This window comes from Chionomys nivalis, chromosome 6 (genome assembly GCF_950005125.1).
Source record: "Chionomys nivalis chromosome 6, mChiNiv1.1, whole genome shotgun sequence".
Taxonomy (NCBI): Eukaryota; Metazoa; Chordata; class Mammalia; order Rodentia; family Cricetidae; genus Chionomys; species Chionomys nivalis.
In genome coordinates, this window is record NC_080091.1 from 43,099,063 (window position 1) to 43,125,098 (window position 26,036).

Below are 26,036 nucleotides of genomic sequence, written 5' to 3' on the forward strand. Positions count from 1 at the left end.
TGTAAAGTACATAAACTACACAGCTAGGTCTCACTTGTCTCTATAGCTCTGGTCCAGCTTAAAGACAGCTCCTGGGAGGAAGAGGCTGCTCAATGGTTGGCTCATTCCTCATCTTTGCTCATGCATTGCCTCCTGCCTCCTGCACGCAGCTCCATCCCCAGAGCCTCCTGCTTCTATCTGTCCTTCTTAAAACCGAGTGCTTCCCACTTTCTGCCATATTATACAGACAGACCACAGGGATGTGCTGGAACCAAACATCTTACTGCTATGCCAACTGCTGCATACATGGTCTCCTACGGTGCTGCAACTCTAGGAAGGCTAGCCAATGCCCAGGGAGAAAAGACCTGTCTTGGAATCATGAGGTTCAGCTGCATTCATTCCTGCTTGGCTTCCCAGAGCCTTTTGAATGCCAGTGTGCTCCAGCAATTTCAAAGGAAACCAATTCAATTGCATGAATTGGCAGTATCTCCACAGGATCCTGGTACTATTTTGTTTTTATTTCTTAGGGCGCTACAGGGTACTGGTGCAGGGAGCCATACTAGATGCGGCTCCAATTCCGCAATCTGCTGTTGCAGATTCCAGGCTGTGCAGAGGTCAGTGGAGGCCTTAATACTACCAATACATGCTATTTGTCCCCCACCTCTGTACCCACCTACAAGGATAAGGTCTCATTGATAAATCAGGTCCAGTAAGAGACTAACAGTGGTAGCTAGTGATAAAATAGACCCCAATGATGCATTGTTCTGAGAATTATGTGAATGTGTCTCTCTCTATTCCTTTCGATGATGTGAGACACACAATGAGGTAATGGGAGATGGAGGAAGAACAGGGTCGCATGTCAGGGTTGCCTCAACACAAGCACTACCGTGTGGTGGTAGTCTACCAAAAACTTAGATGTCTAAGCAACTGATGGGAAGATAGTTTATATAGCATGGATACACTGCACAAAGTTGATTCACCTGTCCTGGGCTGAAGCGTGTGAGCGAGATTTCCCCTTACTAATAAAAACACATAATGTAAAACTCAGGCTCGCATACCCATACATCATCATACTGTGTATATTTTTATATTCCTAAGTATTTCCAAATCACTATAGTAAATCTGCTAAGTGAATTTGAACCCCAAAGCAAGACTTAGTTTTGAAATTTTAAAATTACATCTATTTATTTATTTACTTAGTATATGTGTGCATCACAGTGCCAGAGTAAATATGTGGAGATCAGAGAACAGCTTGCGGGAATCAGTTTTCTCCTCCTACCTTGTGCGTGCAGGGGTCTGAACTCTAGCTGTCAGACTTGGCGGCAAGTGTCTTTACTCGCTTAGCCCCCAAACCAAGATTTTCTAGATCCAGTAATGTTACATTTGAGTAAATGAGGGCTTCAGTATAACCTAAAACAAAAACATGTGGCCCCACCACTAACATGCACATTAATAAACACTTGTCAGTGTCCCCATGCTGTATAGGCTGCTATTGCAATATGGCAGCTCGTGTGTTGAAGGAATACACAAGAAACTTAGGGCTTTGCTCTCATTACCAGAAGTGCTGTTTGCTTTTCCTTGACCCCTGTGGACCCATCACAATGCTGGGTGCCTGCTGCCCACTCTGTGGACTCCTGCGAGTCCACTATAAATACATGGAAGAGACTTGGACACCGTGGAACCTTCGGCTGCCCCCCTCCCAGCATGTTCCAGTTACATAGTAAGATCAGCCTCACCATCCACTAACCGCCTCCACTGGCAGCCAAACATTCCTTCCAAGGCAGGTTTTTAAATGAAATGAGTTTCCATGCCAAAGGGCATCAAGCCATCACACAACTGGGCTTCGAGAAAAACAAGGACACATGGAGTCTGGTGAAAGAAGTTGTCTTTTTTTCCCCCAGAAATGCAAATATACACCTGGTAGGATGTGCCGCCCAGGCTGACCACCCAGAGTTCACTTCCTCATTTCGCTAAAAATATGGAGCACTACGGTCACCTCCCACATCCCCTCCCTCTCTTGTTGTTCGGCTCCATGGATGCTGCTGAAGGCTTTGGTGTGCACTGGAGTGTGAAAAGCTATTTAGCATGTAGCCTGCCAGCTGACAGTGCCCGAGTCTGTCGCTTCAGGTAATTATGCCCTTCCAGACTAGGAACACAGAGTCACTGCCTTTCAGCCAGGAGGGGACATTCGAGATTGTTTCTATTCTCTCCTAAATGTTTCACGGAGAAGCCAAGGTCGGGGAGTGCAGTGTCATCTGGTCCACCTGGGACCAGAAAAGGCCTCCTTCTCACCGCTTGCCGTGGCAATGTCTCCAGCTTGGCATCTCAGACTCTGGAAGCCCCACCCCTACGCACCTCCACCATGCGTCTCCCAGTCCTTCAGATCAGCCTGACCGGCCAGACTCTTCCCTTCCACACTGGCCCTTCTCTTGGGTTGCAGCTGAGGCCAATGGTTTGCTCACCTGCACAGTCAGGAACTTGGCGCCACGGTGGACTTGACCCCAAGTCTCTTCACTTTTCCCTTCTAGAACTTTCTTCTTTGGCCTCTCTAATTTCTGTGTTGATATTTTATCATCTCTGTCCCTAAGGCTTTACCTTCATGTGCCCAGAGAAATCTTTCTAAGTACATAATTGAACAGAGTGCTCATACAAACAAAGTAGTCACTCAGCTCGCTTCCCACTCTTCCGGACACAATGGCCGTGAGTGAGCTACTAAATCTCACATTTGTGATTTCGCTTCCTCACCTGTCAAAAGGGATAACAGTGTCTTCTATGTAATATTACTGAGAAAGAGAGTGGATTTATGATGGTCTCTGCTTATACAGTAAGTGCTCAATAAACGTTCTCCAATATTGTTCTTGTGCTAACATTCATGTTCAAATCAACTGCTTTAAATTTGTTACAAAATTGTCTACTTACTGTGCAAGAAATTTCAGAATCCTTAGCACAAAACACCCTTAAAACAGGCCCCAGTCACCCACAGCCCCCTTTCTAGCCACTGTTTCATCAGAGGATACACTGGGGCCTGCTTTGAGACATCAGTCTACCGATTGGTTGCCTTATATTCTTTGCAGTTTTATCTTGCTGGAGATTGCACCCAGGGCCTTGCATCTGCCAGACACAAAACCCTGAATTCGTGTCTGCTAATCTTTACCCCATGTGTCATACTTACTAGTTATCATTCATACTTAAAGACTCAGACTAACTTTTTCTTCCCCTGAAGAATAAAAATCAAGTCCTTCATATTCCACAGTCCCCTTCTTCCTGTGTTTACAAACCCAGTAAGTCAATCTGTGCTCTGAATTCTTTCCTGAGCCTCACCCAGTTCCCACAGTGATCCCGGCAAACGGACGCACAGAATCTGTGTCTACCTTCCTCACCATCCCTGAACTAGCTGAGGTAGGGGGATGACTAAATCCGTCTCAGGTCCCTCGAGCGCCATGAAGATGAGTGCTCGGTGTCTCACAGTGGCAAAGGAGCCAAGTTATGGAACCCCGGCTTTGAACCTCAGTGTCTCCTTTCACTGTCTGGTGGTCATCGGACAAACATGTAGCCTCTGAGTAAGTCTCGGGCTCCATGGATTAATGATGGTCCCCACACCACAATGAGATAACATGGAACAAGCTTCCTTTCAGGGCTGGCGCAAAAGCAAGTTCCAAATAAACGTGAGCTGTCTTTCAAGACCGCACACTGTCTTTGCGTGGGCAATGAACGGGAACCCAGCTCACCCAGGCACATACCATAGATGGTCTCAAGATAATTCAAGTGCTTGGTTATAATTCTTTGCATTAAAGTCAGCCAATAACTGTGGAAAGCAGAGATAAATAGTGGGCCCCGGATTCCTCAAGGGTCATTTAATTTTGTTCGGCTCCTAGCTGGCCAATGAACTCAGGTGTCACTCACTTACGTATTAATTTTCAATAAAATGGAACTACTGCCACAGGTTATTGGTTTTTTTATGGAGTTGTTGGTAGCATTCATAGCAACAGGAAACTGCTTTTGTTAAAGTATAAGACATTTCTCAGCTATAGACCATTAGGGTTTCACAGGCTGTGTGGGAGGAGGAAGGGGAGGGAAAGGCTAATTGGCTAAGGAAGAAATAGAGAAGCTCGGATCAGAGGCAGAAATGAATCATGAACGGTGCCGGAAAAGCACTTCACGTTTAATGGGTCAGATTCTTCCAGTAGAGTGGATAAAAGGTAAACGTGGATCCTCTGGAAGAGCTGGATGTGCTCTTGCAGAGCCAGCTCTCCAGCCCCCTGGCTTGTAGTAGTTCTAATAGGAAGAGCAGAGACACATCGACACATTTAACAGTTAATGCGTGAAGCAGGGCACAGAGACGTTCATTTACATACGGATCAAATACTCTGCATTCAAATGTCCGGGATCAGATGTGCTTTGGCTTCAGACTTCAGGATGTTTGTCCACCTGTAGTGAGGCATCTCTGGGGTAGGTGCAGGTCTCAAAATGAAATTAATTCATATTTCCCATAGCCTGATGTACACAGCATTGAAGTAATTTTACAAAGTTCTGTGGCACTGGCCTTTTCACTGTAGCCTGTCACATGGGGTCAGACGTAGAAGTTTTCATTCGTAGTATCATGTCATCACTTAAATCATTTTGAATTTAGGTTTTAGCCTTCTAGATTAGGAATGCTCATCCTGCAAACTGCTACTTAAAGGGTTCTGGGTTCTCTGTTTGTCTGAGACAAATGACGCTGTCTGGCATCTTCTGGTGAACTTGCTACAGAGCCCTAAATTGTACCATGGGATGCAGGCACTGTGTGATCTATTCTTGCCTCACTAAGTTTTTCCTTGCTCATTGGCCAAATCTGTTCTCTTAGATGCTTGCTTTCAATCAGCTCCTTGCCTAAGGATCCTGGCCTGGTGAGTATAGCTCCATCCCCTTGCAGTGCTCTGTGTGCCTCCTGCTGAACAATGCTGACACATCTTTCAGGATCAGGTTGAAGGACAACTTCTCAGTGAAGTTATTTGGGGCTCCTCCATTCCATTCCTCCACCCCACCAATACCTCTCTTTCCCATGAGAGTTTTCACAAATACCTTAAATAGTTCTGCACTTTTGTAGCACCAAAACTGGCATGTCACGTCTCACCTATGATGATAAATTTTAATAGCTTGACAGAATCTAAAAATCACCTGGAAAGAGGGTCTCTATGAAATGTTTTCTAGGGTAGGGAGACTATGGGGATTTGATAGTCTTGACTTCATGAATAGAGGTGAGAAGATCTGCCCACTGTGGGTGGCACCATTCCCTAGATATGGGATCCTGGATTGCATAAATGTAGAGAGGTGAGGCGCACTGACAAGCATGCTCATGTTCATTCTCTCTGCTCTTGAGTGTGGATGTGACTAACTGCTTCAAGTTTCTGTCTTGGCTTGCCTGTAATGATGTACTATAATTTGGAATTGTGAGACAATTCCTTTTTCCTTAAAGTTGCTTTTGCCTGGGTATTTAACACAACAAACAAAACTAGGAGAGAGGCTAACTGGGAAAAGCTGGACACCTTTTTTTTTGTGTTAGTTACCCTTCTAATTGCTTTGACAAAAAGCCTAACAAAAGCCGCTTAAGAAGGAAGGGTTTGTTCTGGCTCACAGTTTGAGGGCACAGTTCATCGCTGCAGGGAAGGCTGGTGGCAGGTTGGTGCAATAGCTATCACATTGCATCCACAGTCAGGAAGAAGAGATGAATGCTGGTATTCAACTTCCCTATTTCTTTGGAATGGTGTCACCATCATTTACAGTAGTCTTACCTCCTCAGCTAAACCTTTCTGGAAACACCCCCAAAGACACCAAGAGGTATATTTCCACGGTGATTCTAAGCTCAACTAGCTTAACAATGAAGATTAATGATTACGTTACCCAAGCCCAAGTTTCCTTGAACCCCACTAACTCATGGTCAGAAGGAAAGTACATTATGGCAGACAAAGGGATTTGACTACTACTGACCCTAAGTGTGCCCCTGGAGGAAGACAGGGCTGAAAGAAGAGGGTGAGATAGCCTCAGCCGAGGTCATGAGTGGATACCAGGGAGAGGCCTGTGGTTGTCCAGATAAAAGCGGAGCTCACATTCACTTACTGGCTCTTCTCTATAGACTTCATGGCTCTGAAGAAGAGGGCCAGGTCAGAGAGGGGAACATTGGGTCATATGGAGGTTAGGAGAGGAACCATTGCTTCATATGACACACACATGCATAGATAAAATAAATAGAAAAAAAAAGAGTTTTCCCAAAATGATGAGTCATCAAATCAGGTATTCAAGAAATGCAGAGAACATCAGAATAAATAGACACAATGTAAACAAAACTCACACTTCCAGTATATTACAGGGATGACCGATGGCCAATGATTGGAGGAAAGTCTCAGCTGCAGCTCAAGAAAGAGAGACCTAACACTTTCAGAGCAAGGAAGATAGGAGGCAAATTATGGCCATCAGCAGAGATGGGGTGCTACAGTTAATTCTTCAAGAGAAGAAAAGCTGTTAATCTGGCACTGGGTACTCGGGATATCCTTTTAAGCTATCTCTTCAAAGTATAATAATTTTGCAATAAATACCTTTTGAAAGAAGAATTTATTGCCTGTAGATTTTCATTAAGATTGATCATAAGAATTTCTTCAAAGTACATGATATCAGATAGGAAACTTCACAAAGAAATAATAAATACTGGCAACAGAGAACACGGAAGGCAGATAGAAAATTTACTCTTCATTTTGATGACTGTACAATGCCACTGACAATCAGAAGCAAAGACAATACTGACGAATGGCAATGTTTAGAGCAAGTGAAACAGGATGGGTGGGGAGGATTTGCTGATATGTTCTTGTGAGTTCTTGAAAGGGTTTATTTTTAATTTATGAATTATGTATGTGTGTCTTTGTGTGGGTATGTGCATATGAGGGCAGTGCCTCCAAAGGCCAGAAGAGGGCATCAAATCCCTTGGAATTGGAGTTACAGGTGGTTGTGGTTTGTCTACTGTGGGTGCTGGGACTGACTCAGCTCTTCAGGAAGGGCAGTATGCAATCCACTGAGCCGTCTCTCCAGTCCCCTTTTATGAGATTCATATGCCAAATTTCAAAACAATCTCTGTTGAGTGTTATAAAGCTAGGGTACTCTCTACACTTGCTATTTAAAGTGTAAACACTAAGGTAAGAGTGAGGCTACAAAGGGATGGAAATAAAATGGTATGAGAGAAGAAAAGGCTAAGACAATGGCCTTCAATTGAGTCATACCCCTGGTCATGCTATACAGAGTATTTGATCATTAGAGACTGAAGCTGGACATCAACATTAAGATCATATGTAAAATTCCTAAATTTTGTTGGAAATGTTCATAAAAGAATGTACCATAATACGTCAAAAATTATGGGACCTCGGATAGAACTGGAGTTTGTTTCCCATATGTAATTCTCATGTTGCAAGGAAGATGAGTCTCAAGTTAGTTATTTGAACCCCACAGTCTGCAACTGGACTAAGATCAACAAGGCAACTGATGTAAGAAGAGGAGGTAATAAAGATAAGAGGAAAAATGATGTGACAGAAAATAGGAAAATAATAGAAAAGACAATTAAGATAAAAACTGGCACTTAAAAAAATCAATGATTTTATTAGCCTATAATCAGAATAGCAAAAAAAAAAAAACCCACAAAACAGAGAGAAAGCAGAAAATACCAATTTTAGAATGAAAGAAGAGCTGTCTCTGCAGAACCCACACCACTAAACAGGTGAGGGGATGTTTCTCATGTGTGGATGTCCTAGAATCTGAAGTTAGACATAATACACAAATTCTCTGAAAAATATAAACTATTGTTATCATAGAATATTTGCTAATTTTTAGAAATCATATTTATAGCTGCAAAGTTTTCTTCATAGCAAATAATATTGGGTTCAATCATATATTTTCAATTTTATCAAATTCACAAATGAGTAACAATTCCACACACTTTTCCTTCCGTACCCCCTGCCCCAAAAAGCAAGAGAGAAAGAAAATGATTTCTCCCCAACTTATGCTGCCAGGAATACTCTGCTATTCAAACCACATGGAGTTGTCATAAGGAAATGAAAAGATAAAGACTCTTCATAAATGAGATGCAAATATTGTAAACAAAATATTAGCACATGGATTCAACAAGACTGCTTCTGGGAAGGCTGGGATGTTCATGTTGCAAAATCCACCAATGACCTTCAGTAGAATATAGAAGAGAAACCAGATTATCTCAAAAGATCTGGAAAATCTCTTTGGCAGAATTAAATGTGCATTTATGAATGAAAAAACCCACTTGGAATAGATGGTAATTCTTTATGCTGAGAAAGAGAAATACGAGTCCTTGGGTGGGCATCGCAGTGAGTGGAAGAACAGGAGACAGCATCCAGCTAATATCAGGGTGAAGGCGAAGCTTCCCAGCTGACAGGCGCTGTGAGCACACACATTCTTGAAGGCACACTCAGCGGCCATGTGGAAGAAAAACCCTATCTTCAAACATGAGTACATAAGCAGAAATCCCAAAGAATTCACTGTAGAAGAACTGCCAAAACCCGAGAGGTGAATGTATCAGTCACAAGATACAACATAAACACAAGAATCAATTGTCTTTCTTTAACCGTTAACGACTAAGCACTGATTAAAAATCTAGTTCTTAAGGAGGCTGGAGAATTGACTCGCTGCTCAGAGTACTTTCTGCTGCTCAAAGGACTGAAGCATCTACACCTGGAAGCTCACAACCACCTGTAACTCCCATTCCAGGGATCTCATGCCTTCTTCGGGTGCCTGTACACACACACACACACATGCGTGCGTGCATGCGCACACGCATACACATACACACCCACTCTACACATAATAAAAAATAAACCACATATAAACCTACTACAATAGAAGCTTTCTAAAATACACATATATACATATATACAAAGAGTTTAAATGCAGTTACTTTAAGATGGAGACAATACCCCATGTGTTACCTAGTATCTTCAACCTTCTCTGGCACACAGAGTAGCCACCTGCACTCTCCTTAAAATTAGCCATTTCTCCTGAGAGAGTGCGTGCATGGTTGCAGTGACCTCCCACAATACCCAGATTTTTTCTCCACCACTTTCTTAGGGCCAGGAATCAGCAGGAGGCAAGGACCAAGTGTGTGGTAGCCTTGTCTCCCAGTATTCTCACCAGTGATAGGTTGAGATGTCTGTAGGGCCTGCTTCTGCCACTCAGCTGTGAGCTCCAAAAGCAGGAAAATGTGAGCTCAGCTCTGGCCTCAAGCACTTATCACAGGTCCTGGCCATAGCCCTTCGCATAGGAAACCATGCAGGTAATAACACTGCTAACAGCAATGACAGTGTCTACACCAGTGTTGGCCACCTTTCAGGCACAACATTGTGTACTTTCCACAACTGTGCCATGAGATCCCCACCAATACCCACTGTGCTAGTTTGAATGAGAATCCCCCCCCACACACACACACATAATTCGGTTCATGTATTTGGATGCTTGGTTACGAGATGGTAGAACTGGAAAGCGTTAGGAGGTGTGACCTTGTTGGAGAGAGGCGTGTCATTGGGTAGGCTTTGAGGTTTCAAAAGTCCATACAGTTTGCAGTTAGTTCTGTCTCTGCCTTGTGCTTGAGGGTCAAGATGTGAGCTCTCAACTACTGCCTGCCTGCTGGGATCCTCCCTGCCATGATGGTCATAAAATCTAATCTCCTTCAACTGTAAGTCCCAAATTAAATACTTTATTTTTATAAGTTGCATTGGTTATGGTGCTTTGTCACAGCAATAGAAACCTACCCCAGACACTCGCTGAGGCACACTGCACCCATCACCTACCACACTGTTATCCAGGGCAGGAAGCTAAGACTGACTGGCCATTTGCCAGTTAGCTTTTCCTTAAGCTTATCTCAAGAGGCATTTGATGTGCATTTTGTTAGATACAGGGAGTCACCCCTTACTCCGTTTACCCATGGGGGAGCCAGACTTTCAGTGAGCCTATCTCCATCATCCCTAGCCCCTGACGCGCCTTCCAGGTCACCTGTGGCTTTGATCTGCCCCTTTTCCGATTCTCAGGCTCTCCCAGCTTACAGTGCTGTTTTACTCCTCTGTGCTCTGACACAGGCTGTTCCTCAGCCTTAGTTCCTTTCCCCATCTTTATCCAATGAGAGCATGCCCTCTGTGTCACCTTCTGCAGAACACATCTGGAACTGCCCATGCAGAGGCGCCTTCTCCACTCCCCAGGAGCTGTTGCTTCTCCCTGTGTCTCTGACTGTGATCTCCACGTCACAACACCGGCATATCTCTGCTCCCCCAGGCCTGGGCACTAAGAACCAGTGCATCGTTTGTCACCCTGTGTCACCCTCAGAACCTCACACCCCCTTCACACTCCTGAGAAAGTGTCCCCTTACCGTTCTGCCTCAGCTGGGGCATTTCTGACTTCTACTCTGATACATCATACAGAGGCTTCTTCCGACCAAGGAAGAACCCCATCTTCTCTGTGAAGGAATGAAAATTCAGTTCTGGGCATTCATCTCTTCTAGAGAAATGTTTGTGTATGGCCTTCTGGGACCTTCCTCATCAGCGTGATCTGGAAGCCATGCTTGGAGCATCTGGGAACTTGTTACCAAGCCCTGGAAGCCAACTGTTCAAATGAGTGGAAGCCACAAGCCTTGAAATGTAGGGGCAGGGTTTAATAAGACTCCTCCCCCAGAAGCCGGAAATCTATGGATGCCACTGTGCGCCCCATAGCCCCAGAAAATGCAGCCATTTAGAGGTCACCTGCTGAAGCCCATGAATTTCCCTTCAGTGTGTTTACTCATTAATTCAGGCCCAAGGCTTCTCTAATTAGGACACCAGAATCCCCGAATCTTACATACAGCCGTGACAATACACTGACTCTTGTCTGAGAAAGAACAGCATTTTGGTAGGATTCAGTGTTCCAAAGCAGCTTGGTAGAGAGACAGGAGCATGGGATTCATATCCAAAGGCTTCCAATCCTAGCTCCCTCTCTAAGTACTGTGTGACCTCAGGCAGGCCAATGGACCTCTCTGGACCTCAGACTCCTTGTATGTAAAACAAGAGAAGGTCATAGAAACTGCCAGTGGATACTCAGAGGATGTGTGCCGCACACACAGTAGGACCACAAGCATAGTGACTGAAAGGGGGTGCTGAAGAAAGGCGGTCAGCAGGTTCCCCACAGATCTCCCTTCCTGAGGAGAAGAGCCAGGACCCAGCTACTTCACATAAGGGAGTCTGGGACAGGAGGCAACATGGAGTTTTGAGGAAGCTCTCTATTTTTGCTATCTATTTATTGACAACCCTTAAGTTTAATATTAATAATTAACAACTCAATTGTTGGATTATGGGAAGAAAACTGCAGAGATTTTATCCTATAGTCCGGGACAGCTTTGAAGAGGTGAGGCTCCAGCTTCCTCCTTCTGACTACTGACATTCTCGGCAGGAGCGGCCAGACTTGGCCTACATTCTGAGGATCTACACATGTGTACACCAACCCTGACAGCCAATAGTGTCACCAGAAACCCTGAGAATATTTACTTCACTTCTAAGTTGTCCCCACATTCCCTAGGTCACATGGTGGGAACAACACACCACTTATGATAAGGACACCATGTGGTGATTTCTATAGAGAATCAGAGAGAAACCCCAAAGCAGGGAGTGAGGGACCCAGACAGGCAGTGTGTGTGCCCCGATGCCCAATGCCTGGCTGAGAGCAGCAGAGGAAGTGACTGCAGTTTGCCAGCCTCAGGACAGAAGAGGCCAAGGAGGTGGGTGCTCCCTTCTAGGAAAATGCCTAAGTGAACTGTTAATGACTTTTCTGCCTGTGACAAGAGAGGCAGGGTTGGTTTAACTCAGTCATCTTGAGGAAGGCATGGCTGTGTCCTGGTGGCAAAAGCTGTTGCATCTATGGCAGAAGGAGGGTGAAGCAGCTTGCTGGCATCTCTGTGGATCAGAAACCAGAAGCCAGCTGGGCGATGACTGTCAATGTCTGATCCTGAGGTGACCCACTCCGCCAGCTATGCCTCAACTTTCCAGACTTCTGAAATCTCTTGAAACAGGACTACCAGCTGGGGACCAAGTGTCTGAACACAGCAACCTGTGGGGTACAGTTCATATTCACCCCTTAAGTGTGAAAGGGAGAAACACAATGGAGCAAGACAGAGCGCTGTGGGCAGAGGGAGGACAAAGTCTAAGTAGAGATAGGGGTGGAGGTCAGCACCGGGTACTTACAACAAGCACAATGTCTTAGCTCTGCCTGCCTGCTTCCCTCTCTCCCACCCTTCTTCTTTACAGCCCCATCCATCCTTTCTTCCCATTTTCCTTCTCTTTGTTCTGTGGCTCTAACCCAGAATCTCAAGCACAAGCAGGTGCTCTGCCACCAAGTGCCACATGCCCCTGCACAAGTCATAAAAGAATAAAACAAATGACAAAAAATACCCCCAGAACCAGGCAAAAGAAGCCAGGGGAGAGTAGAAATGAAGAGAGAAGCATTTCAGAAATAAAACCCGCACCAGAAGGCACACAAAACAAACCACAGGCAGGGCCTTAAAGCAGACAGAACCAACAGCACTCATAGAAAGGCAGGACTGGGTGGCGAGACGGCTCAGCAGGTAAAGAGCCTTGATGCCAAACCTGATGACTCAAGTGCAAGCCTTAGAACTGACAGGATGGAAGGAAAGAACGGACTGGGAAGTTGTTCTCTGACCTCCACACCAGGCTCTGGCATGCATGAGCATGAGCACACCCAAATATTGAAAATATATTTTTTAAAGAGAGACATGAAGAGACACCAAAAAGAAATTGGCAAATTCTGAAGATCAGCAGAGAAGATCCTATGGATGTCCTTCACACAGCAACCTGAAATAATACACAACACTTCCACAAGAAGCTCCAAGAAAAAAAAAACACAACTGGAGATCAAGCAAAGACAGACACACACGTGTCCAGGAATACAGATGCGGAACAATCAACACCGAGGCCCAATGACATTCCGGCGATGCTACTGGATTCTATTGGGAAGGGAAGGCAAAGTTTTGTTCCTGTTGCAGAAGAGGGTTTTCTGAAAACCACAGAAGGAGGGGTTGCTGAGGATGGGAGGCAGTATGGAAATGCCTTCTTGGTGCAGAGAGCAGGAATGCTTCTGGGGCAAGTGGAGCCCTGAGTATCAATGAGTGGCCACTGAGGAGGCAGAAGAGGGAAACTGAGGCCCAAGCCCATGTGCAGGTGTGGGATGCTCACCCATGTAGGGTTTGGTGCCGGCCATGGAGGAAGCCTTCTCCGCTCCTTTCACGACTGTGGCGATGTTGAAGTCCGTGATGTGCACGTGCCCTGCAGAGAGAAAACAAAGTTAGCCAGCGCTGGGAGTGTCTGTGCTCTCCCATGTGTGACCAGAGGCTGCAGTCTGTGGTTTACATGGTAGGCACAGGAAGCAGACACCAGGACGCGTGCCCATCCTTAGGTAGAGTCTGCTTCTCACAGCGTCTAGTCTGTATTCAGGTTTAGAGCGAGGGTTCATCACTGCGCATGTTATGTGTGGGTAGGCTTGTGGTGCAGGGCTAGCTGACACATGCATGGAGGGATAGAAATTAAGACACACTGATCTGGAGATGGAAGGTCAGTCTGGCTGTCACTCAGGACATCTGGGAGGGACTGTGGTGGGGAGGGTGTGGCTAGGCTTTGAGCAGTGAACCTGATGGACCAGAGGTGGAAGGGGATAGATAGCGTTTGAGCCTACATGATGTTATGGAAGCCAGTGGGATTTGAAAAGACTAAACCTATGATATAGATGTTTAAGAAATGAGAGAAGAAAGAGATTAAGAGAAGTGGGGAGGAAGCAGGGATGTGGGATGTAGATGAAGGGAATGGGAAAGGAAAGGGAAAGGCAGAGAATCCTCCGGGGTCAGCACCTGTTCTTTGGGGCATTTGGCATGTGAAGAAACTAGCTCTGAGGGAAAATCTGAGCGTAGTCACATTTCTCTGTCACCATGCCATGTGAAATGGCTCTTTTTGCATTTGCACACAGGGAAGGGCACAAGCAGAGCTGGCTTCGTAGGCACATGAAGGTCAGCTGCTGGAGCAGGTGCAAGGAGTCCCAGGGGATGTGGATGTGAGAGGCATGCCCAATGTGGTCAACCACAGTGGGCAGAAAAAGTTATGGTGGCCCCAGGTCCCAACACGGTACTCACACCACACAGCTGTCAGCAGCAGAGCTGTGGGCTGTTAGCACAAGCATTCCAACTTCCCCATGAGAGACAGGACTTAATGGATTCTCAAGGATGAGGCTGACTTCACCAGGTTGATCCCAGCTGGGATGACCTGTGCTTATTCTTCAGTGACATCATGTCTCCCAGCCAAGATCAGGAAACAGTGCCCTCCTGTCTCCTCATCCCTATCACTGACAGGCAGGCAAGTTCACCTTCCCGAGCATTCTGTGGGGTGTCTTGTGAGGGAGGCATCTGCTTTTGCTGTGCTCCCCACCAGAGTAGCTCCATGCCTGGCATACCTAAAGCCACAGAGAAGGTTCTGGAGCCTTTGAATGAGACTTTTACTCATCTTTCTTCCATTTCTTCTGCTCTTTAAAAACTTGAGTATTTATATTCTGACAGTAATACCATCTCATTAGAACAATAAGTCAAAGAATGCAGGACATTTGTGAGTTTCCTTTGTGTGTATGTGTGGCATGTGTGCGTTGCATATGTTTGTACACATGTGTAAGGTGGCACACACGAGTGTGCATGTGTAACTAAAAACCAGAGCTCAACATTGGGAGTCTTCTTGTATTTGTCTCGCTTTATTCATAGAGACAGTCTCTTGACCCTGACTAGACTGGTTAGACTGGCTAACCAGCAAGCTCCCACCACCCCTCTGTCTCTGCCTGCCTGGCACTGGGATGACAGATGTACCCTGGGGCCACCAATGTTTCATGTAGTTTTTGGGGATTCATATTCACCTTAGCACCTGATGTGCGATTCCCCTCTGTATCCTGTAAATACCATTGGTTAATAAAGAAACTGTCTTGGGCCTACGCAGAGCAGAATAGAGAGTGGTAGGCGGCGGGGGCGTGGGTGGGAACTAAACTGAATGCTGGGAGAAAGTGGGTGGGGTCCAAGAGAAGCCAGAGAGAGGTGCTGGAGACAGACGTGCTGAAACCTTGCTGGTAGTTCACGACCTCGTGGTGATGCACAGGTTAATAGAAATGGGTTAAATTAAGAGTTAGCCAATAAGGAGCTAGAGCTAATGGGCCAAGCAGTGATTTAATTAATACAGTTTCTGTGTGGTTATTTCGGGAGTCTGGGAAACAAACAAGCAACCTCTTACAACAACCACCTGATGCATCTCCACAGCCCTTGATTGCCCTTTACACAATTCCATGTTTCTGTGATCCGAATGCCACACTGAACTGGCTAGCTTCTCCACTCTTTCTCCCTTTGCTTATGTAAACACATATCCATGTAACTCAGGACTTCAGTGTGTTCTTATACCAATGAAGCAATTGCCATGAGTCATCCTGAAAGTGGCTTTTGACTTATTCATGTTTCACAGGTCTTTTCACAAGTTAAAACATGCCAGCCTACTTAGGATGCCCACAATCCCTTATCCTCTGTGTTGCTGTAACCACATATCTGAGGCTGGGTAACTTACAAACCCATACATAGCTTTGGAGGTTGAAAACCCAAGTCTGGGCAGAATATCTCTGTATCCTCTAGGAGAAAGGCAAGTGGCTGTGGCTGGAGCCAATCATTCAATACCCCTACCCCGATCTGTGGGAACTGAGTCTATAATCCATTTGGAACTAACAGAGATTTAGAGAAGGGTTTTCTGGAAGGTTCTGGAATGAAGTATTTCCTTTTCAGGAGTTACCATTGATGACATTCTCTGTTTTTTTTTTTTTTTTTTTTTTTTCCTGTGTCACATAGGAAGCTGCCAGCCAGTGCCAGCAGGATGGTCAAACTGAACACGGGCAAGGCAGACAGATGGGCCCACAGCCAGGTCCAAATCCTTCACACCGCTGTGCATCAGCTATGTGGGATAAAAAAGACAACCCCAAACAAACCAAACAAAACCTTGCGGCCTTTCCTGCTTTGGGACTGTGGATGTCTGGCTCTGTGTCACAAGTGAGGGCTGCAATCCCAGTAGATGCAGCCACTGACTCTGGCTTGGACAGCTCCCTTGCTTTGCATATGCCCAGATTCCTTTTCTGTGGGGCTGAGATACCATTAAGCTTTGGTTGGGGTGATGTGTTAGTTGCTCTTCTTCTCCTGTGATTAGGACCAGTGTATTTGGCTTACAGTTCCAAAGGGCCAGAGTCCACTGAGGAAGGCAAGGCTGACTGAAGAAGGGAACTGGTTGGTCACACCCCCACTGTACACAGGAAACACAGAGAGAAAGAGAGCAGGAAGGAGGACTGCAAACCCTCAAAACTCACTCCCAATGATCTTACTTCTTCCAGAGAGCCCATATTTCCTAAAGCGTTCATTTTCTCTCCAAACAATAGCACCCCTGAGGGCCAGGCATGCAAGGCTGTGAGTTTATGGGGACATCTCTCCTTAAAACTCATTGTGATGGCTGAGACTGATGGACAACCTGACGGGATCTGGACTCATTCAGGAGACAGCTCTTGGGCACGTCTCTGAGGGGTCACCTAGATTAGGTTAACTGAGGCAGGAGGACACACCCTAAATGTGGACAACACTGTTCCATGGAAGAAAAGGAGGACTGGGATTTGGGAAGGAAAACAGAGGACAAAATGAGCAGAACAGTGGCATTCATCTCTCTCTCTTTCTTGGCTGTGGGCACCATGTACCCAGCTGCCTCACATCCCTGCCACCTTGACCTCCCTGCCATGATGGACTGTATACCTCACACTGCGGGGCAAAATAAATTCATCTTTTCTTAAGTTGCTTTTGCCAGGTATTTTTTGATAACAACAAGAGTAAGTAATACGGGTAGTTAAAAAATCAAATTGAGCATGTGGCATAGAGAAGGGGGCAGGCAGTTAAATCTCTGAAGTAAAGGTGCTATTGGCAGAAGGAATCATGAGGGGCCAACAAGGAGGCAGGAGGGTGGAAGGGAGTGTTAAAATAGTCAGGATCAAAACAGAGTTGCCTCTGCCAGACCCTGAGACTCTGTCCTCGGGCATATTGGCTTCATAAGCAAGTGCTTTGGTAATAATTCTGCCAAAACAAGATTGCTGTTTAGGACCCTCCTACTAGGACATCTGTCCAGCAAAGGCCAAATGATGGAGGTGGGTCATTTTTCTATCTGTTGTTTCATTGGTTAAGTAATAAAGAAACTGCCTTGGCCCCTTTAATAGGACAGAAAATTAGGTAGGCGGAGTAGACAGACAGAATGTTGGGAGAAAGAAGCCAAGTAGGGAGTCGCCATGATTGTCTCACTCCAGACAGACGCAGGTTAAGATCTTTCCTGGTAAGCCAGCTCGTGGTACTACACAGAATATTAAAAATGGGTTAGATCAATATGTAAGAGCTAGCCAATAAGAGGCTGGAACTAATGGGCCAGGCAGTGATTAAAAGAATACAGTTTCCGTGTAATTATTTCGGGGCATAAGCTAGCCATGCGGGCGGCCAGGTGCCGGGGACGCAGCCCCGCCACTCGTATTACAACAGCCAAGGATAAACACAACCTCACACACAACCTTCTTATGACACAACTTTGTACCAGGGAACTTCCAGAAGGACTTCCCTGGGCCACAGTCAGCACACAGCTCCCTGCCTGGGAGAAACATCTGGAGCCACGAAACTTGTTCTAGAACGACTTGGGTGCAGTCCTCCTCCCAACTTGTAGCTGTTTCCTCTTGCCTCTGTCTCCCTAGCTGTATCTACAGCCTACCATAACATATGTGTTGTGTTTCGGATAACAACCATCAGCTCATTTTCTTTAAAGTTTTTGTTGATGTTAATGAGATGGAAATGTCTCAGGAAAGACAGGGCAGGGGTAGGCTGTGTTGAACCTAGCTGGATTTGGAATGTCACCTTGGGCCCCTGCCATGTGTGGATGATGTGGACAAGAACAAATGCGAGGAAAGTGGGAACAGTTGGAAAAGTGCAATCCCTTTTAAGTGTAGGCTACACGGGGTTCTACACCCGCTGAGCCAACCCCAGAGCACATGCTCATCTCCAAGTCTCCTGGATGAGGATATTAATATCCCTTATGTTTTAGTTTAAAATATTTATAATTATCATCACTATATATGTATGCTGTAGGTCAACTATGTGGAGCTGGTTCTTTCCTTTGACCTTTATATGGGTCCCTGGCACCAACCCAGGTCATCAGGCTTGCGTGCAAGCACCTTTACTGATGAGATCTCTTGGGGTCCCACAGCACAGCAGAGGCACGTGTAAGTGGAATGGAGTTCCGTGCTATGTTAACCTCCCACTGACAACTCAGAGCCAGTCAGCTGGCCTGATTTACTTCTCCAATGTGGTGGGAGGACTCGGGACAGCCTGGAGGCAGATGCCCCGTAGCTTGTGCGCAGTGGACAACGCAGAGCAGACTTTCACTGCTGCTGTCCCAGTGTGCTAATCAATGAGTCGTGACTTCCCGTTGTGCATCCTCTGGTGGTTGAGCTTAGGTGTGAAAATTAGTGTTGAGCGAATTTTCCTAGGATGAACTGTATGGACTATGTACACAGATGAACTGAGCATCAGGCAACTCTTTTTCTAACTGAAAATACCTAGAACTTAAAGGAGACCAGGGCATTGAGGACCTGTTAGCATGGCTCTAATGAGGGTATTGTAAACCGATGAATAATCCTCCCAGCCTTATTCGCACATCCTATATTCTGACATACTTGCTCCTTTCTCTAAAAGTACAGAGAGCCATCTCGCCTCCCAGCTTTTGACACCATGTGGAATCAGTTGTTCTTCCTCTGCACAGAGGACTTCCTGCTGCTCCCTCCTCTGTCTGGAGGACTTCCTGCTGCTCCCTCCTCTGTCTGGAGGACTTCCTGCTGCTCCCTCCTCTGTCTGGAGGACTTCCTGCTGCTCCCTCCTCTGTCTGGAGGACTTCCTGCTGCTCCCTCCTCTGTCTGGAGGACTTCCTGCTGCTCCCTCCTCTGTCTGGAGGACTTCCTGTTGCTCCCTCCTCTCTCTGGAGGACTTCCTGCTGCTCCTTTCTCTGCCTGGAGGACTTGCTACTATATCTTCCTCTGCCTGGAGCACTTTATTTTTCTTCTTCAAAACCTGGCTCATGAGTTCTGTTATTGATAGACTTGAGTCCAAAGGAAAGCTCACTAATCTGAGGGTGCTTTCTCCATGACTTGGTCCATTTCTCCTACTGTAGCATAACACCAGGAACTGGGTGAGTTAGGTAACATGTGTGTAATCCTTGTATTTCTGAAGTCTGAGGTCAAGTGCCAGCATAATTGGGTTTGGGGTAAGGGCCGCTAATATGGTTTAGATGTCTGTGCCCCTGTGTCTTAGTTATCTTTCTTGTTGCTATGACCAAATGTCTATCAAGAAGCAACTTAGAGAGGAAGATTTGTGATGTGGAATTTTTATTGGTTAATGAATAAAGGTCTTTTGGCCAATGGCTTAGCAGAGTAAATCCAGATGGGAAATCCAAACGGAGGGAGGGAGAGAGAGAGAGAGAGAGAGAGAGCAGGCAGAGTCAGAGAGATGCCATGTAGGTGTCGAGGGAGAGAGACACCCTGAACCTTTCTGGTAAGTCACAGCCTCATGGTGATACATAGATTAATAGAAATGGGTTAATTCAAGATGTAAGAGTTAGTTAACAAGAAACCTGAGCTAATAGGTCAAGTAGTCTTGTAATTAATACAGTTTCTGTATGATTATTTGGATCTGGGAGGCCAGAAATGAGTGAGCAGTCTCTGTTTACAGATTTGTTTACAGATTAGAGGTTGGCTCACAGTTAGGAAGGCTGTGGCCCATCACAATGGGGAAGGCATGATGGAAGGAAGAAGACTGGGGCTCTCCATAGTGCATCCACAGTCAGAAGCACAGATGGAACAGAAAGTGTGGGGCCAGGCATGAAACCTCAAGGCCCGCCCCAGCAGCACACTTCCTCTTATAACTCTCCACCTCCCAAAGGTTCCATAACCTTCCCAAAGGGCACTACCCACTGGGAACCAAGAGCTCAAACACAGGAGCCTGCAGAGGACATTCCGGGTTCAAACCACAACACCTCCAAAACACGACACACGATCCCTGTGTATTTGAGGTGGGGCCTTTGGGGTGATTAGAACAAGGTAGCCCCTGTGAGTGGGCTGAATGCCATTATAAGAGGGTTGATACACTAGTCACCCCCTTTTCACATTTTCCTTTTGCCAGAGGAGGGCACAGCAACAGGGTACGGAGTAGCCGTCACTAAATACTACCTCTGTTGGTCTCCAATCTTGAGTTTCCATCCTTCAGAGCTGTGGTAAACCTCTATGATTTGTAAACTATTTAGTCTAAGGGATTATGTTATAGTACAGCGGCAGGCTAAACATAGTCCCTTTCTTGATTTAAAGATAGCTCCTTGCTTGCTTTGAGGGGACGCAGAGATAATTCTAGTCCCTGCATTCCCTTTTATAAACACAGTCCTATTAGTTGCTGTGAAGAGACACCATGGCCATGGAAACTCTCATAAGAGAAAGCACTTAACTGGGGACTGGCTTACAGTTTCAGAGACTTAGTCCATTGTCATCATGGTAGCAGGAAGTCGGGCATGGTCTTGGAGAAGTGATTGAGAGTGACATCCTGATCCACAGGCAGAGAGAGATGAACTGGGCCTGGCATGGACTTTTGAAACCTCAAAGTTTACTTCCAGTGACACACTGTCTCCAATGAGCCCACACCTCCTAATATGTCTCAGATAGTGCCACTCCTTGATGACTAAGCATTCAAATCTATGAGCCTGCAAGGGCCCTGTGCAATCAATCAAACCACCACAGGTCTTTCCTTCATCTAAACCCAATCACCTTCGAAAGTCCTCATCTAAAATACTATGACCAGAACCGGACCATGTGACTTGAAGGTAGAACACTCTTCACTCCAGCCAAGCCTGGACTAGGATTCTCTTAGGGGTACCCGTGCTCCCCTCTATTCTCATTCCATCTTTCTGCGCACCACTCTGGATGTCACCTTGTTCCTCTCTTTGAGAACAGAAATCCTGCCTTGTTCGTTTCCATTCCCAGGGCCTGTCTGGAAAATAAAGACTTGCTGAGATGGCTGAGTAACTTAGTGCCAGGCCCAGCAAGCCCATCCTGCTGCCTGTCTCTGTTGGGCTTGCAGAGTTGGCACAGCATTGCTAGAGGTTGATAGTGTTCTTGGCCATGGGTTAAAAACATGGATCCTTCTAGGTCTGCCTCTGGATTCCATGTCAGTGGGTGCTGAGCCTCCAAGGAACCCCTGGAAGAGGTTCAGAGAGAGAGAGAGTGGAGGAATAGGGCATTTATTAGAATGGAAGGGATGGTACCCATGGCCACCTTCCACAGCCATTCAGTTGGAATTCGGGGCATGCCAATCCTGAATATCTCCCTCATGCCAGCTGGCTCTCAGGATCCACCCCCTGCCCAAGACAGAGCTCAGTGTTGCTGTTTAGATGAAGTGACTGGAAGCCCAAAGAGATAAGAACCAGAGGCAGCAGCCTTGCCCGTGGCTCTGGATGCCCCTGCTCCCCAATGCTCACTGCTAAAAATAGCTGTGCTTTTAGGCTCTCTGCATGGGCTGTGGAGCAGGAGGATGGCTGTTGATCTTCCACACAGATCTGCTATCTTGGGCACTGCACAGATTTCATGTGTTCTGGCTGCTTATCTGTATGGAGATCACAACGATTTACCACAGGAAAATAAGAAAACCCTTCAAAATCCACGCACGGGCTTATCAAAGCTTCATTCGGCTCCCAGTGAAAGAAGATTGTTCCTGCAGCATGCCTTTGCCTGCTAGGGCTTTCTATTCTGTGGGGTTTGGCTTCTTCCCATCTCACAGTTGTGTGTGAAGTAATGCAGGACTTTTAAGAGAACCTATCCACGGCAGGCTGCCTCTGTGTACAGGGCGTGTGTAAAACCCAAGCTAGTTAAAGAAATGACGTGCACTGAGACAGTGTCAGTGTGACCCGAGCGTGTCTGGGCTCAACTCTCCTTCTCCTTGCTTCTGAAATAGCCTTGAGAAGGCCATGGGGAATGAGCCCTCCAGAGTTTGAGGCAAAGAAGCAAAGCTGAGTTACCCAGGTAGCCAGTCAACCAAGGTTATTACTGTGGGTCAGCTGACAGAGAGCCTTAGTCCTAGGAGCAACCGGCCACTTTTATTAGAGGAGCCTGCAACCCTCCCAGACTTTGTATTCACAGCCATGTTAGCCCTGCCTAGCCTGCAGCACTTCCATCCCCAAGACCCAGAAGCCGGCTGACTGTACCTTAGTTAGGCTTTTAAAGAGATGTGGTAGAGTGATACTCAACTTGATTGCACAACGGAGCACGGACACACCCCTTCCTCTTTGTGCCACATCTGCCAAGTCCCCACTGCTAGGAGCTCTTGATCACTAAACAAGGCCACATCACCTTTTCTTACCAGATGCCTGTCTTCCTTTAGCTCTGTTCCCCAACCCTCATGGTTGTTCTTGATTGCTGGTTCAGACTCCAAATCTCAGCTCTATCTTAAGACCGGAAGCCTACCCTGTGAGACCAGGAGGTGATGGAGGTGGGTCATCTTTCTATCTGTTGTTTCATTGGTTAAATAATAAAGAAACTGTCTTGGCCCCTTTAATAGGACAGAAAATTAGGTGGGTGGAGTAAACAGACAGAATGCTGGGAGAAAGAAGCCGAGTCAGGGAGTCGCCATGATTCTCCCACTCCAGACAGACGCAGGTTAAGATCCTCCCTGGTAAGCCAGCTCGTGGGGCTACACAGAATATTAGAAATGGGTTAGATCAATATGTAAGAGCTAGTCAATAAGAGGCTGGAGCTAATGGGCCAAGCAATGTTTAAAAGAATACAGTTTCCGTGTAATTATTTCGGGGCATAAGATAGCCATGTGGGTGGCTGGGTGCCGGGGACGCAGCCCTGCAGCTCTTATTACAACAAGGAGGGAGCAGGGACATTTGCCTGGGAGCTATGGAATGTGGGGAATGAGCAGATCTGAGCATCATCAATAAAATATTCATGTGTGTATCTACCGATTTTTTATTTTTTTAATTAATTAATTTATTTATTTATTTATTTATTTATTAAAGAATTCTGCTTCCCCCCACCCCCACCTCCCATTTCCCTCCCCCAATCAAGTCCCCCTCCCTCGTCAGCCCTAAGAGCAATCAGGGTTCCCTGCCCTGGGGGAAGTCCAAAGACCACCCACCTCCATCCCAGTCTAGTAAGAGGAGTATCCAAACTGCCTAGGTTCCCACAAAGCCAGTATGTGCAGTAGGATCAAAAACCCATTGCCATTGTTCTTGAGTTCTCAGTAGTCCTCATTGTCCACTATGTTCAGCAAGTCCGGTTTTATCCCATGCTTTTTCTGACCCAGGCCAGCTGGCCTTGGTGAGTTCCTGATAGAACATCCCCATTGTCTCAGTGTGTGGGTGCCCCCCTCGCGGTCCTGAGTTCCTCAGTAAAAAACAATGACTTCTTGAATTTTGCATCCAAATGGACGGAAATAGAAAACACTATCCTGAGTGAGGTAAGCCAGACCCAAAAAGAGGAACATGGGATGTACTCACTCATATTTGGTTTCTAGCCATAAATAAAGGACATTGAGCCTAGAATTCGTGATCCTAGAGAAGCTAAATAAGAAGGTGAACCCAAAGAAAAACATATAGGCATCCTCCTGAACAGTAACCTTCATCAGGCGATGAAAGGAGACAGATACAAAGACCCACATTGGAGCACCGGACTGAAATCTCAAGGTCCAAATTAGGAGCAGAAGGAGAGAGAGCACGAGCAAGGAACTCTACTGATTTTTTAAAAATCTCATTGAAATGCAGCTCCCATGTCTCCAAGGTGGCACCTATTGAGACAAATAGCAACACAGGGTTCCCTGTGTCACAAGTTGCTTCCTAATGTGCTTTTCAAAAAGGGGTGACCTGTCCTGTGAGTTGAGAGGAACATCATTTTGGGTTTCCAAGGCTTCAGGACCCAGGTACTTCATTTGCTGTGAGGTCCCAGGAAATCCCTAGTCAACTGTGGGGCTATTAACCTTAAGGTAGGTGTGTGTGTGTGTGTGTGTGTGTGTGTTTATGTGTGTGCATGCACATGTGTGCCTACGGATGTATGTGTTTGTGCATGTGCAGGTGACCATATATACACAGTTATGCATGTCTATGTATCTGTATGAGTGTAGACGCCAGAAGAAAACCTCGGGGTTGCTGTTCAGGCACCATCTATCTACCTTGTGTTTTTGATACACAGACACTGGTATCTAGCTGCCTATTAGCCTAGGCTGGCTGGCCAGCAAGCCCCAGGGGTCCACCTGTCTCCAGCTCACAGCACCAGCTCTGTGCACAGCAAGTGTGCACCACCTCCCCTAGCATTTTTATGTGAGTCCTGGGGATGGAGCTCTTGTTTTCGCCTGGCAAGAGCTTTATCTCCTGAGCCATCTCCTCGGTCCCTTGTGTGATTTTTATATGCAGATGCAGACTTGAAAACTAAATCCAGAGATTTGGGTAGAAGTGGTAAAATTGTCAATCAAAGCCACCTCCGGATTCCCTCTTGGCTTCTTCTAGATCCATGCAGTATTCTGGGAATGTTGGGCATCATACCCCTACTTTGGCTAGAAAGATCTTGGGTTGCCACTGACCTGAGTTAATTGTGGGAACCAAGAGACCCTAGGTAATTTCCGCTGGATCCTGGGAGCTTAATAGAGCCTTCAGTTTAAGCACCTGCAGTCTCTAAGAATGATGGAGCCAGTGACTTAAGGTAGACCTGCAGGCACACAGGGCTCTCATCCCCATATTTTGTCTGATGTGATGAACTGAGTGGTATTCCTTAAGTTCATAAGCCACATCAAGTCAGCATGCCAGGCTCTGACGGACAGGTCCCTTGCTGCTCATGCTGGGGTCTCATGGGGCTAATCTGCTCCCACTGCTCCATTTGCCATGCAGTAGCTCTGACACATCTCCAACTTCACTTTATCAGTGACTCTCATGCTCCTCAGCATGAACCTCAAGCCACTGAATGGGGGAATGAGGCCCTGAGAGACCTACCCCCCTTCAGGTGGAACTGGACGATAAAGTCTCTTCTCAGCTGTTCTTCAGGGTGCTTCCTATTGCTACCTCAACCACTGCTACCAGCATCCCATCTTCACTTACTAACTTCCCTTGGCCCTCCTACTCATGTCTCCTGGCTCTGTGCAGCAGCTTTGGGAGGACCGAGCATAGCTGTAGGGATCACAGCAGAGCCATGGACCAATCAACAGTTCTGGTTTCCCCGCTGGTTTTTTTAAAGCAGCTCTCACGAACGAAAGTCCTAAGAGCTCCAGTGAGCTGGTGGGTGGTTCTGCCCGGATTCTACCCCAGGACAGTTGTTCGAACATAGAAGTCCTCTCCAACAGCATGGCATCAGTGGTCATGGCTCAGCAGCTACCATGTGGGCCTCTCTTTCTGGAAGACTCTGCTTCCAGGGGACCCGGTCGAGGCATGCGCACCTCTTTTCAGCTTCGTTTCACCTGCTTCTATGACCTGACTTTCGGTGTGCCTGAGCAGAGAGAGGGGGCAGGGAAGGATGGGCACTGCCCCCAGCACCTCACTGCCCTCAGACCCTCTGCACTTCTGCACACGTTTAGGATGTTACTATAATCTCATAGTACCTGTACCCTGTACCCTGACATCCTCAAACAGGCTTATACACAGCAATGGTTTCAGAGGAGATGCCTGCTAATAGTTCACACTCAACTTACCTTTGTGAGGACTGGAACAGAGTGAGTGGTTCCTCCAGCACCTAAGGTCCACTCCCCCACCCATCATTTTGCTCCCATGCCCCAGGCAGCATTGGGGCCGTAGGGAATGGGGAAGGGGACCTTGACTCACCATGCTCATCCAGCAGGATGTTGTCCGGTTTGATGTCTCTGTAAGAGAAACACAAGCGGAGGGTGAGCT

General features: G+C 46.5%; 1 protein-coding gene across 1 annotated transcript in view; it reads right to left on the bottom strand.

Annotated features, from left to right (window-relative positions):
• The window catches only part of Stk32b (serine/threonine kinase 32B), a 250,791-nt gene that overhangs the window by 24,378 nt on the left and 200,377 nt on the right, over positions 1 to 26,036 (bottom strand). The window contains exons 5-6 of the mRNA XM_057771922.1: positions 25,968 to 26,005; positions 13,233 to 13,322 (exon numbers count right to left, since the gene is read on the bottom strand). Coding sequence (XP_057627905.1) covers positions 13,233 to 13,322; positions 25,968 to 26,005 — 128 coding nt within the window. The remainder of the gene's footprint in view (positions 1 to 13,232; positions 13,323 to 25,967; positions 26,006 to 26,036) is intronic.